Source organism: Penaeus monodon, chromosome 9 (assembly GCF_015228065.2).
Source record: "Penaeus monodon isolate SGIC_2016 chromosome 9, NSTDA_Pmon_1, whole genome shotgun sequence".
NCBI classification, from domain to species: domain Eukaryota; kingdom Metazoa; phylum Arthropoda; class Malacostraca; order Decapoda; family Penaeidae; genus Penaeus; species Penaeus monodon.
In genome coordinates this window covers 2,585,773-2,599,340 of record NC_051394.1, presented here as the reverse complement: position 1 = coordinate 2,599,340, position 13,568 = coordinate 2,585,773, and the positions used below count along the sequence as shown (strand labels likewise).

Here is a 13,568-nt window from a genome sequence, read left to right as displayed (position 1 = left end):
GTCTTTCTCTTCCTCTCTAATACGTGGTCTTTCTCTTCCTCCCTGTCTCGTGGTCTCTCTCTTCCTCTCTGTCTCGTGGTCTCTCTCTTCCTCTCTGTCTCGTGGTCTCTCTCTTCCTCTCTTTCTCGTGGTCTCTCTCTTCCTCTCTTTCTCGTGGTCTCTCTCTTCCTCTCTGTCTCGTGGTCTCTCTCTTCCTCTCTTTCTCGTGGTCTCTCTCTTCCTCTCTGTCTCGTGGTCTCTCTCTTCCTCTCTGTCTCGTGGTCTCTCTCTTCCTCTCTGTCTCGTGGTCTCTCTCTTCCTCTCTTTCTCGTGGTCTCTCTCTTCCTCTCTTTCTCGTGGTCTCTCTCTTCCTCTCTGTCTCTCTGTCTCGTGGTTTCTGTCTCTTTTTCTCTCTCATACATACATACACACATACACACATATATATGTATACATCTGTGTTTGTGTGTATGTATCTTTTTATCCTTCTCTCCTTGTTTCCTGACTCCCTCTGTTCGGTCTTCCTTTCCCTCTCCTTCCCAGATCAAGCAACCTCCCCTCTCCCTCTCCCCTCTCCCCCCCACCCTTCCTCACACTAATATTACCTTTACTATTCTTGACCCTCCTCCCTCCTTCCCCTTTATCTCTCTCCCCTTCCCCTATTTCCTCTCCCTCTCCCTCTATCCTATTCCCTACTTCCTCCCCCTCCTCCCCTCTTACCCTCTTACCCTCCCCCCTTCCTCCTCCTCCCCTCCTCCCATCTACCTCTATCATTACACAATCTCTCTCTCTCTCTCTCTCTCTCTCTCTTTCTTGGCTACTATATCGTCTATTTCTCTACTTTATTGACACAAATTGTGTAACCTCATCATCGTCTCATCGGCCCATTATCATTAAAGGGATCTAGGTTTGACATACCCCTTGAGTGCGGGGGGGGGGGGTAAAGGACCAAAGGGGGGGGAGGGGGGATAATGCCATGTTATTATTGGCTACAATGTTTTCTCGTGCTGATAATGACAGTTAATGACGGTACAGTTCAGGCAAAAAGAACCGTTGGTATTATCTATTAAGTTGGGCCATTAGATTCGGAGAGATGAATTCCAATTGCACCATTTAATCTGTATTTGATTATATAACACGCTCGATGTGTGTGTGTGTGTGTGTGTGTGTGTATGTGTGTCCCGACACTTACACATGAACACATATGTTATTTTTGTTCTATGTTCTCTTTCTTTTTGTTTATATATTAATAAACACATCAAAAAATAGATGAAATGAATAATGAGAAACACACACACACTTTCTTTCTATCTATCAGGCTAGTCATCTAACTCTCTCTCTCTCTCTCTCTCTCTCTCTCTCTCTCTCTCCCTCCCCCTCTCTCTCTCTCTCTCTCTCTCTCTCTCCTCTCTCTCTCTCTCTCTCTCTCTCTCTCTCTCTCTATATATATATATATATATATATATATATATATATATATATATGTATATTTCTCTATCTACATATTCACTCATTCATCTCCTTCTATATTATATGTTCAAAGATGGTTTTACTCGATAATCCCACCGACATTTCCAGTAATTGCTAAAATCCAACACGACATTACAACAATACTAACAACACCGACGATAATCAAATAACAGTTGTTCTAGACAGAAAAAGAGTGACACCATGACATGACAATAAGTGACGGAACGTAGCTTTTCCTCCAAAATTGCCCGTGTTTGACAAGTGAGCATTGCTACATTTAAGGCCTTCAATGACAGCTTGATCTTCATGCTATTATTATTACGACTTTCCCCTCTCTCATTTTCTCTCTCTCTCTCTCTCTGTCTCTCTCTCTCTCTCTCTCTCTCTCTCTCTCTCTCTCTCTCTCTCTCTCTCTCTCTCTCTCTCTCTCTCTCTCTCTCTCTCTCTTTCATCTATTTATTTGGATTTTTTGAACCCTCGTGAACCGTCTTTTTGACACGCTGACATTACCTGATGACGTGGGTGTCTATTAATTCTCTCTCTTCCTCGTAACTACCGCCTCTGCCTTCGCTGTGGGTCGGTTTCTGTCATACCCTATACCGTGGCATAACCCGACGCCCTTACATAATGTAATAACTATTGACTAAACAACCCTTGGACAAAAAAAAAAAAAAAGAAAAAAAAAAGACTCGCGTACCCTAAACTGCCCATCCCTCTCTGTACAAATTATCGTCACAGTGTACTTGAATAGTTTGCCGTCACAGTGTACCCCAAGAGTTTGCCGCCACAATGTACCCCAAGAGTTTTGCCGTCACAGTGTACCTCAAGACTTTGCCGTCAAACTCAACAGTTTACCGTCACAGTGTACTTGAACGGATTGCCGATCGACTGCACCTAAACAATCTGCCGTCACAGCGTATCTAACAAGTTTACCGACACCATGTACTTGTACAGTATATACATGTACTCCCGAGGTGTACAACCCAGCTGTACGCTTCAGCTGAGCACCACAAGCACCATCACTGTGGCCATCGCGCCGCGGGGCCCCCACATAAGCTGTCCAGAGGTACAATCAAGTGCGCAGGGTCAGAGATACCTAGACCTTAATTGGCGATTGTTGCAAGCGTGGAAGGGCGGCCTGTTGCTGCCCCGGCTGATGAATGCTGTCTGTGGGAGAAGCTGGTTGTCTGTGGTGGCTGTACGAACTGCGGGGTGTCTGTGAGGGGATGGATTGTGTCTTGTTTCTGTGTGGATCGGGTGTCTGCGTTTAGTAGCGTGTGTTGTGTGTGTGTGTGTGTGTGTGTGTGTGTGTGTGTGTGTGTGTGTGTGTGTGTGTGTGTGTGTGTGTGTGTGTGTGTGTGTGTGTGTGTGTGTGTGTGTGTGTGTTTAAAGAGCGAGGTGTGGATTCTCTGTGTCTGGGATGTATTTGTGAGGCGTAAAGTGTACTTCTACCTACCTGTCTGTATGACATCCGGATTGCCTATTGTCTGTGTTTGTATGTGGACCTGAAATGCTCGTCTCTGATCTGTCTGAGTGTCTGTGTCTGTGTCCAAATAGTCTTTTCGAAATTATGAGTGGCTGTTTAAAAGAGAGAGAGAGAGAGAGAGAGAGAGAGAGAGAGAGAGAGAGAGAGAGAGAGAGATCCATAGATAGATAGATAGATAGACAGATGGAGAGAGATGTAATTATATAGCGGATAATGTGTCTTTGAGGTGTGTCTGATTAATCTTTATAACATTAGTAATATTACCTGGCTCTATTTTCCCGACAACCTTGCTCTATTTTCCGATTACTTGGCTCTACCTCTCCGACAGAATGACTCTATCTTTCCAAATATTCTTGCTCTATCTTTCATATTACCTTTAAGGCTACCTGGCTCAATTTCTTTTCCATAACCACAAATTACCTGGCTCTCTATCGCAGATTGCTTGGCTCTGTCTTTCCCATCAAGAGGCTCTATTACCTCGCGCTTTCTCTCTATTTCATCACGTATTTACGTAATATGATTGGTATGTGTGCGCGTGTGTGTGTGTGTGCGTACGTCCGTGCGTGCGTTTATGTGTTTTGTGTGTGTGTGTGTGTGTGTGTGTGTGTGTGTGTGTGTGTGTGTGTGTGAGTGCGCGCATGAGTATGTGTTCTTGTTGTGTGTGTGTGTGTGTGTGTTTATGTGTATGCGTGCGTTCGTGACGTACGTACATGTGTGTGTGTGTGTGTGTGTGTGTGTGTGTGTGTGTGTGTGTGTGTGTGTGTGTGTGTGTGTGTGCGTGCGTGCGTGCGTGTTCATCCGCGGCCATGCATGTGTGTGTGCGCGTCCTTACGTGCGTACGTGTGTTCGTTATGCGTTTGCACAGCGTCGGGACGTTATTTCAACAATGCTTCTCTTACACCTTGAAATACCAACACTGAATTACGTTTCCCTTGATGGCTTCCCTGGCCTGTGGACCGTAACCAGCGCGCAGAGTGACCTTATCTCTGACCACGTTAGCGGGGCTGTATTACCGACGGCGCTGCTACCTCTTCTGGCTTTGCAATTCGGTGTCTTTGTAGGAATCTAAATTCTTTTTTCTCGTTCTTTATATATGTTTTATTTATTGGTTTGATTATCTTGTCTGTTTGTTTATATAATTTAAGGTTTATTTTTTCCCCTTTTTTTGCTGTTATGCTTTTCCCTTACTCGTAATTTTTGATTTCCAAGGAGTTTTCATTTCCCAAAGACAATTTCCTATCATTTCCTTTATTCTGTTATTTCCTAATTTCCTCCCATTTATCCTGTTTTGTAATTTCCAGGGGCAGTTTCCATCAAGACGAGTGATTCTTCAGCGCTGCTCGAAAACCGCTTCTCTTGACCTCTTGGGGATCCTGTATTTACAAACCGCTTGACCTTTCCTGCTCTTCACGTGACCCCGCCTGCAGTCTCTGACCTTACCCGGTGGCTATGTAAACCGACATGCAAATTTCCTGACACTTATTTTGTCTGTGTGTGTGTGTGTGTGTCTTTCTGTCTGTTTTTTTTTTTTCTCGTTCTTTTTCATTCTGTGTCTTTCTCTGTTGGTCTTAATAACTTTCTCTCTCTCTGTTTTTTCTGTCTCTGTCTCTGCTTCTCTCTTTCTCTCCTCTCTCTCTCTCTCTCTCTCTCTCTCTCTCTCTCTCTCTCTCTCTCTCTCTCTCTCTCTCTCTCTCTCTCTCTCTCCCTCTCTCTCTCTCTCTCTCTCTCTCTCTCTGTTTTTCTCTCCATTTATCGATTTCTTTTCTTCTTCCCTTTTCCTTCTTTTCCCTTTGCCCGCCAGGTCATATCATTTCACTTGATCTTCCATGCTTTTGCTGATTCCTCCTGCGTGACCTTTTTTTCCTCCGTCATCTTGGGGATTTGACCTCCTCGAAGCACAGGTCATGACCGCTACGAACGCCGGAGCTTCGCAAAGAAATAAAAAGATAAAAAAAAAAAAAAAAAAAAAAGAGAACGATAATCACTGGATGACCGAAGACTTGTGAGAGATGTGCTTCGCGTTTCCTCGAGCAAGCAATGACGATGCAGAATGTTTCGTTTAAAGCAGAGAAGTTCGTTAATAACCTATTTTTTTTCCCCTTCCATGAGCATCCCTTCGGCTTGTACAAAATGATAATAATAATGTCAGAGGAACAACTGTTGGTGATGATGGTAATGATAAGGTGAGAATAATAATGATAATAGTAATGAGGTTAATGATGCCAATAATGATAACAATGATAATAATGATAACAACAACAACAACAACAATAAAATAACATCAATAACAACAACAATAATAATAATAATGATAATAATAATAATAATAATAATAATAATAACAATAGCAATAATGATAATGTTAGTGAATAATAATAACAAAATAATAATGAAGGTTTTCTGAAAACAAATGAAGTTGATAACAAACCACTTCCTTTCTTTTAAAAGCTTTTACATGTTTTGCCCGATGCTATCTGGCAATGAGAGGGCTCTGCAAATGAGATATATTTGCATGTCTGTGCTGTACCTTCTATCGCCCCAAATGCACAGGAACAAGAAGCTTTATCACCTGTTTTAATTAAATCCGTGCCGGTGTTGTGTAAATCCTCTTGGGATAGTCTGAGAGAGAGATTTACTGTCTTCTTCTCTATCTCTTTATTAATCTTCTTCCTTATCTTCCGTTGTATTGGGCTTTATCTCGTTCGTTATTTACTATTTACCGCAAGGGAGGAGAAGAAAAAGGTGGAAGAAAGAGAGGAGAGGGAAGGAAATCGGAAGTGAACTTAAAACTGCAACCATACAAGGTTATTTTGCAGATGGCAGTGTGCTGGGGGATCGTAGGAGAAAACCTGATTCTCAAGTGACCCTTCTGGGAGGCCTTTTCGCCACCCTAAAGCCTCGTCAGCTCGATCTTCTTCAGCGTCAGAATCTATCTCGTCTTCATGAACCCCGTGTCTCGTTTGGGGTCGAAGCTGATTCGGTTTTACTATCGCTTTATGCATTCCTTACCTCCTTTATCGTCTGTGGGTTCTTTGTTCTTCAAGACTGACTGTACCCTTGAGAAATGGGTTAGGCGTGTTAATGGCTCGGGGGTAATCTAATATTAGAGCTTAAATTAATTCTTCTTTTTTTTTTTTAGATCAGACCAAATGAAACGCACGCACAAAATATACAATTTGATGAGACTTCCAGCCTCTATGCTCCTCTTCTCTCTCTCTCTCTCTCTCTCTCTTTTCCTCCCTCTCCTCTTCCTCCTCCAACCTCAGGCCTGTCCCCCCTTCCTCCCTCTCCCCCTCCCCACACACACACCTTCTTCTGAAACAATCTTGGAATTTCCTCGAGCTCAGGGCAGCCTCCTTCACAGCAGCGCCAACAGGCAGAGGGACACCCAAGCGTCGACGTCTGAGACAGTGGCCGCCCCTCTACCCCCAGCCAATCTACGTGACGCTGCACCTTCTGACGCACATAACGGGCGGTGGGCGTGAGAAGGGGAGGGGAGGTGGGGGAGGGGGAGGGGGCGTATGTCTGTGTAAGGGGCGGGGAGAGGAGGGAAGGGGAGGAGAGGAAGGGAAGGGAAGGAGACGGGGTGTAGACGTGAGCTGAGGGGAAGGGAACTGAGAGGGTATTGTATGGGACCACCGAAGACAGCGAGGATGAAAGACAGATAAGGCATAGATGACGAGGGGCATGGGAGAGGGGGGGAGGGAGTGGGTAGTAGGGACGGGGCATTATTTGGCTATATTGGTCGCGGATGACTGTAAACAATGCCCTCGTGGGTGTGATTTAAGAGGGATGATAGTGCAATATTTGGCACGGGAGTCGGATGAGGGCTGCTGAAGACAGGGCTGTGGGTGGGCCCGGGAGGAGGTCAGGAATGGCGCGGGGGAGGGAGGGAAGGAGGGTGGGAGGGGAGGGAAAGAGTCTAGGGCGACAGGAGAAGGGAGGGAGGGAGGGTAGGAAGAAGGGAGGGGAGGGAAAGAGTCTAGGCGACATGAGAAGGGAGGGAGGGCAGGGAGGGAGGGAGGGAAAGAGCATAGTGATAACAGGAGAAGGGAGGGATTGGAGGAAGGGAAAGAGATTATAGGGAATGACAGATAGAAGGAGAGACGGTAAAAGGAGTGGAGGTAAAGGATCTAGGATGACCGTGAGAAGGAGAGAAAGAACGAAAGGAGAGTAAAATGAAGACAGGAGAGAGAGAAAAAAAGAGAGAGAAACGAGGAACACCAAGAAGAAGGAAGGAATGCGAGAGTAAAGGAAGGGATGAGAGAACGGAGGAAAGAGGTAGGAGAAAAAGAGAATAGAGAGAGACAAGAGCAATGAAACGTCGCAGTAATGCAATAATGGTGCAACGGAATGGTGATTGGCTGCAATTTCGAGTCCGTGCTTTACGTGGACACTCCGAATAACCTCGGGCTTAAAATGACATCATTACTCGAGAGGGTAAAAAAAAAAAAAGAAAAAGAAATAAAAGAAAACAGTGAGAAAAAAAGTGAGAGGGAGGGGAGGGGAGGGGAGGGAGAGGAAGGGAGGGAAGGGAAAGGGACGGGGTGGGAGGTGGTGTGAGGGGAGGGGAATAATAGTCTTATCCTTTATTTTCTCGTCTCCTTCTTCCCTCGTTCTCTCTCTCTCTCTCTCTCTCTCTCTCTCTCTCTCTCTCTCCTCTCTCTCTCTCTCTCTCTCTCTCTCTCTCTCTCTCTCTCTCTCTCTCTCTCTCTCTCTCTCTCTCTCTCTTCTCTCTTCTCTCTCTTTCTCTCGCTCTCTCTTCTCTTCTCTCTCTTCTCTCTTCTCTCTCTTTCTCCTCTCTTTTATCTCATTCTCTTGCGTTTTCTTTCTTTTCTTTCTTTCTCTGTTTATATGACTTCTTTTTTTTTTTCTTCTTCTTCTGTTATATGATTCTTCTTTATTGCTTTCTCGTTTCTTGTTAATCTCAATTCTTTTGCTGATTATTCTTTCCTATTCCTTTCTTTCTAAACTAAGAATATAACTTCCTCCTTTTTTTCTTATTCTTCTTCGTCGATTTTCGTATCCTACCTTTCCTTTCATTATCTTTCATTTCCTGTTTTTCTATATTCTATTTTCTGCCCCTTCCTTTCCTCATTCGTTCTCTTCTCTCCTCTTCCTCAGTTCTTCCATATCTTCTTTTCCTCGGTTTATTCCTTAATTCTCATTCTTTCTTCCTCTCCTTCTCTCCTTTTCCTTCCTTCCTTCCCTCCCCCCCCCTTTCCTCCCTTCCCTCCTTCCCTCTCCCCCTCCCTTCCCCCCTCCCCCCCCCTTCCTTTCCACATCTCCCCACAAATCTTAAAACAAAATAACAAAAACAAAAATAACAAAAACAGAAATAAAAAACAAAAACAAAACAAAACAACAACAAAACAAAAACAACAAACACAAAAGAGCAAAACAGCAACAAAAAACAACCACAAAAAAAAACACAAAAAAACAACCACAAAGGCGATGCAAGCTCCCGCGGCTACGAGAGGGTGAAAGACAAAAACAAATAATAACAATAACAAAAACAAAATAACAAACAAAAACAAAATAACAAAAACAAAATAACAAAAACAAAACAAAAAACACCAAAAACAAACACAAACACAAAAAACAAAAACAACAACAAAAAACAACAAACAAAAAATCAAATAACAAAAAACAACAAACCCAAAACAACAAAAGCAGCCACAAAAAACAACCACAGAAGCGCGGTAAGGTCGACCTCGAGTTCCCGTGGCTGCGAGAGGGTGAAAGACTCGGCACCTTCCTGGGGTGTTAAGTTCCTGCCGGGGATTCCTCTGTGTCTCTCTGGCCTTGGAGGGCGAGTGGGGGACTGTCTGTGGGGGAGGCGGCTGTGGCCTTGGAGGGCCGAGCGGGGGACTGTCTGTCTGTGGGGGAGAAGGCTGTGGCCTCGGAGGGCGAGTGGGGCACTGTCTGTGGGGGGAGGCGGCTGTGGCCTTGGAGGGCGAGCGGGGGACTGTCTGTGGGGGAGAAGGCTGTGGCCTTGGAGGGCGAGGGGGGACTGTCTGTGGGGGAGGCGGCTGTGGCCTCGGAGGGCGAGCGGGGGACTGTCTGTGGGGGAGGCGGCTGTGGCCTTGGAGGGCGAGTGGGGGACTGTCTGTGGGGGAGGCGGCTGTGGCCTTGGAGGGCGAGGGGGGACTGTCTGTGGGGGAGGCGGCTGTGGCCTTCGGAGGGCGAGCGGGGGACTGTCTGTGGGGGAGGCGGCTGTGGCCTTGGAGGGCCAGTGGGGACTGTCTGTGGGGGAGGCGGCTGTGGCCTTGGAGGGCCAGTGGGGCAACTGTCTGTGGGGGAGGCGGCTGTGGCCTTGGAGGGCGAGCGGGGGACTGTCTGTGGGGGAGGCGGCTGTGGCCTCGGAGGGCGAGCGGGGGACTGTCTGTGGGGGAGGCGGCTGTGGCCTGGAGGGCGAGGGGGCACTGTCTGTGGGGAGGCGCTGTGGCCTGGAGGGCGAGGGGGGACTGTCTGTGGGGGAGCGGCTGTGGCCTCGGAGGGCGAGTGGGGGACTGTCTGTGGGGGAGGCGGCTGTGGCCTTGGAGGGCGAGGGGGACTGTCTGTGGGGGAGGCGGCTGTGGCCTTGGAGGGCGAGTGGGGGACTGTCTGTGGGGGAGGCGGCGTGGCCTCGGAGGGCGAGTGGGGGACTTTCTGTGGGGGAGGCGGCGTGGTCCTTGCCGCTGCTCGGGAGTGCGTGGGTGTTTGTGCGTGCGATAGTGAGTGTGTTTTTGCGTTTGTGTGTGTGTGCGTTGGTTTTAGCTTTTTTTTTTTTTCTTTTTTTTGATGTTTCTTTTTTTTATCGATTTATTGTTTTCTATCTTTCGGTTTTCTTTGTTTTCTGTCTGTTTGCCTCTCTCTCTCTCTCTCTCTCTCTCTCTCTCTCTCTCTCTCTCTCTCTCTCTCTCTCTCTCTCTCTCTCTCTCTCTCTCTCTCTCTCTCTCTCTCTCTCTCCCTCTCTCTCCCTCCCCCCTTCTCTCTCTCTCTCTCTCCCTCTCAGCCTCACTTCCTCTTCTTCCTTGTTGTTCATGCATACGTACGCCTCTGGAGCATCATAGAGTTCTGCCACGCGGAGTATTTTTTGTGTATCTGTGTTTATGAGTGGAAGTACAAAGTACAGTTTATACAGCTGTTGCTTGTATGCACAACAATAAGCCATTTGCATGCGCTGTTATCTTGTCTTTTCTCTCATGCATTTGTTTTCAGTATTTTGAATGCGGTATTAAATCACAGGCACCCAGACACCCTCTCTCTACAAGTGCTTGCAACCTACTCCATCGTTATATTCACTTGTTTTCTAAGTACACATTTGCCAGCACGGGTCGGTGTTTGCATGTGCACATGTACGTATCATGTGTGCGTGTCTTGGGGATATGTGTCGTGTAGGTCTGTGCTTGAATTATGGCTGAGCGTTCATGCGTGCATTTATGCCTACATACCGGTGCTTGCTTGCAAATCTATCTCTAAGTGACCGTGTTGAGTCTCCTTATTGCCGAACCGACCGACACTATTGCAATCTATTCCTATTAGTTGTCTTTCCTTGTATTTTGGGGTCAGCCGTATCTGCTTCCCGTGTGCCCTTGCGCGTCTGTCAGTCGGGGTGATCGTGGGGTTTTGTTCTTTCTTAATTTGCCCGTCTGTTTCTGTCGCTCTTTCGTTATCGGTTTCTGTTTCTATCTCTCTTTTTTATCGGTGTCTGTGTCTGCCTCTCTTTCGTTGTCTGTTTCTGCCTGTCTTTCGTTGTCTGTTTCTGTCGCTCTTTTTTATCGGTGTCTGTGTCTGCCTCTCTTTCGTTGTCTGTTTCTCTCTCTCTCTTTTATCTGTATCTGTGTCTGTCTCGCGCTTGCTTGCCTTGTCCTCTTGCATTTTCTTCTTGTACCTTTTGTCTCTATCTTTGTTTGTATGTTTGCATGCTCTCTCTCTTTCTCTTTCTTTCACTCATTCAGTCTCTCTCTCTCTCTCTCTCTCTCTCTCTCTCTCTCTCCTCTCTCTCTCTCTCTCTCTCTCTCTCCTCTCTCTCCTCTCTCTCTCTCTCTCTCTCTCTCTCTCCTCTCTCTCTCTCTCTCTCTCTCTCTCTCTCTCTCTCCTCTTCCCTTCATCCTCTCCTCCCCGATACCCTTCCTATCTCGCAATTTCCTCTCAGCCTACTTCTTACCCACCAATCGCCTCCTTCTCCCTCCCTCCCTCCTTCCCTCCCTCCCTTTCCTTCCCCCGTCATCAAAGTTCTAATGCGCCCGAGGTCTCTCCCCATCCCAGGCATACCAACTAACCCAACTTACTTATAAAAAAAAAAAGAAAAAAAAAAAGAAAAAAAAAAATCATGACAAAATTATAGGTATAGCATATGATATAGACTATGTCCCGTCGCAGCGCATTATCACCTCTGCGGCATCTGTGTTTAGGGAGCAGAATCCCTGGCGCCGGAGGGAGGGGAGTAAACATTACCAAATTACAGCCCGGGGCAGAAAAATAATTTATCCGTCCATGTTTACGATGGTGATTTAAATACATACATGGGTGTGTATGAATTATGAATGATCCACGCAGGCAGTAGCTCATTGTGTTCCTCCGTTTAAGTTCGTTCTCCTCTGTGTCGCCCTATCTTCGTTCTCTTTTCTTCTATTTATTACTCTCTTTTCGTCTTCTTCCTCTGGGTTTCTTCAGTTCTCGTTTCGATTTTTTCATCTCGTCTCTTCTTCTCTATGTTTTTTTTTCCTTCTTTCTTCGGTTTCGTCCTCTTCAAAGTCTCCGTCTTCACAACCTGTTATCGTCCACTATCACTTTCCCTCTTTCCACGCTCTTCTCTCTTCCACCCTTCCTTCCCACCTCTTTCTCCTCTCCTCGCTCTTCTCCCCTTTTTCTTCATCTTTCCTTATATCCCTCGTCCCGTCTATGTCCTTCTTCTCTCTCCCCTTCCCTCCTCCCTTTCCTCCCCCTCCCTCCTCCCCCTTTCTTCCATCCTTCCTTCTCTTCCTTTCACTTTCCTTCCTTTCCCTTTCTCCCTGCTCCCCCCCCCCCCACCTCCTCCCACCTCCCCTATTGCCCTGTTCTTACTCCTCCCTTCACCCATCTCTCCTCATCCCCTCTCTTCCTCCCCCCTCTTCTCCTCTAACCTCCCCATCTCCCCTTACCCTTCCTCCCCCCCCCCACTCATCTCTCCCTCCCTTCCCTATCCCCTGCTTCCACTCTACCCCCCTCCCCTCCCCCATCTCTCCCTTCCTTTCCTATCCCCCACTTCCACTCTAACCCCCTTCCCCTCCCTTCCCCTCCCTTCCCCTCCCTTCCCCTCCCCCCCCATCTCCCCCGACCTCCAGCTGCGAGGAGCCCGGCCGCCACTCCCACGGGAGGCCTTTGCTAAATTGCTCCGAATAACATCTAATCGTTTGTTTATCTCCTCTCCACGTGAACATCACAGGGCGGTGGGGCTCAGGGGCAGGAAACACCGACCTGCTGGCTTTTATAGACACGTATGTGGGTATTCGTGGGTCGTACATGCACGCATACATACGCCCGTGCTCGGGTATATGTGCAGGAGGCATGGACACACAGGTATATAAAAAAGGCATAGATAGATTCGTATGCACTCATTTCCATATAGATGCGTACGCATATATACATACGCACTCACATATTTACACACCGACATGCACAAGCACACACACAACACACACACACTCTACATACACACATTTATAAACATGATATCTCTCTCTCTCTCTCACTCTCTCTCTCTCTCACACACACACACACACACAGAGATTTACACACAGACAAGTACATATACACACAGGTATACACATACATACTGAACAAACACAGACAGACAGACTCATACGATAACAAACAAACAACAATGAACCCGAGGAACAAAAACACCATTAAAGGAGCGGCAACTATTTATGTCTGTACAGTATTCATATGAGTCCGCACCTGTGAGTGTCTGCGTCTGTGTGTGTGTCTGAGTGTGCGTGTGTGTGTGTGTGTGTGTGTGTGTGTGTGTGTGTGTGTGTGTGTGTGTGTGTGTGTGTGTGTGTGTGTGTGTGTGTGTGTGTGTCTGAGTGTGCGTGTGTGTGTGTGTGAGAGAGAGAGAGAGAGAGAGAGAGAGAGAGAGAGAGAGAGAGAGAGAGAGAGAGAGAGAGAGAGAGAGAGAGAGAGAGAGAGAGAGAGAGAGAACCAGAAGAGACAGATAGAGAGAGAGACAGAGAGACGGAGACAGACCCACAAACAGACAAACAAACAGACAAACTGACTCCCTGAGTATGCTCATGCGTATGAATCTGAGTATAAGCATGAGCGTAAGTGCACCCTACGTGTATGTCCGCGCGTGTGTGTGTTTTCAAGCCCAACAGGATGCTCTAACCACCCTCAGAATACAAATAAACAAATCTGTAACAACAGAATTCTTTCACCTTCACTTTAATTTTCTTTTCTTACTTCATCTTTCAAATCTAATAATAGAAATAATAATAATAAAAAAGTATGTTAATGTGGCAAGAGGAAAAAAGCTATAAATTTATAATCACATCAGAGGTGTTCTTAATTACATAGATATAAATACAGACACGAGGTGCTCGGGAGAAGGAGGAGGAGAGACGAAAGGAGAAGAAGAACAGAGGAAGAAGAGGTACAGGGATGA

General features: G+C 46.6%; 1 protein-coding gene across 1 annotated transcript; it reads right to left on the bottom strand.

Moving 5' to 3' along the window:
* Window positions 1-8,701: 8,701 nt before the first annotated feature.
* On the bottom strand, window positions 8,702-13,223 carry LOC119577285 (vegetative cell wall protein gp1-like). Its single transcript, XM_037925031.1, has 3 exons — window positions 13,179-13,223; window positions 9,973-10,021; window positions 8,702-9,615 (listed from the first exon to the last, which is right to left on the bottom strand). The coding sequence occupies exons 1-3, from the start codon at window positions 13,221-13,223 to the stop codon at window positions 8,702-8,704; spliced, it is 1,008 nt and encodes a 335-aa protein (XP_037780959.1).
* Between the last annotated feature and the right edge of the window lie 345 nt (window positions 13,224-13,568).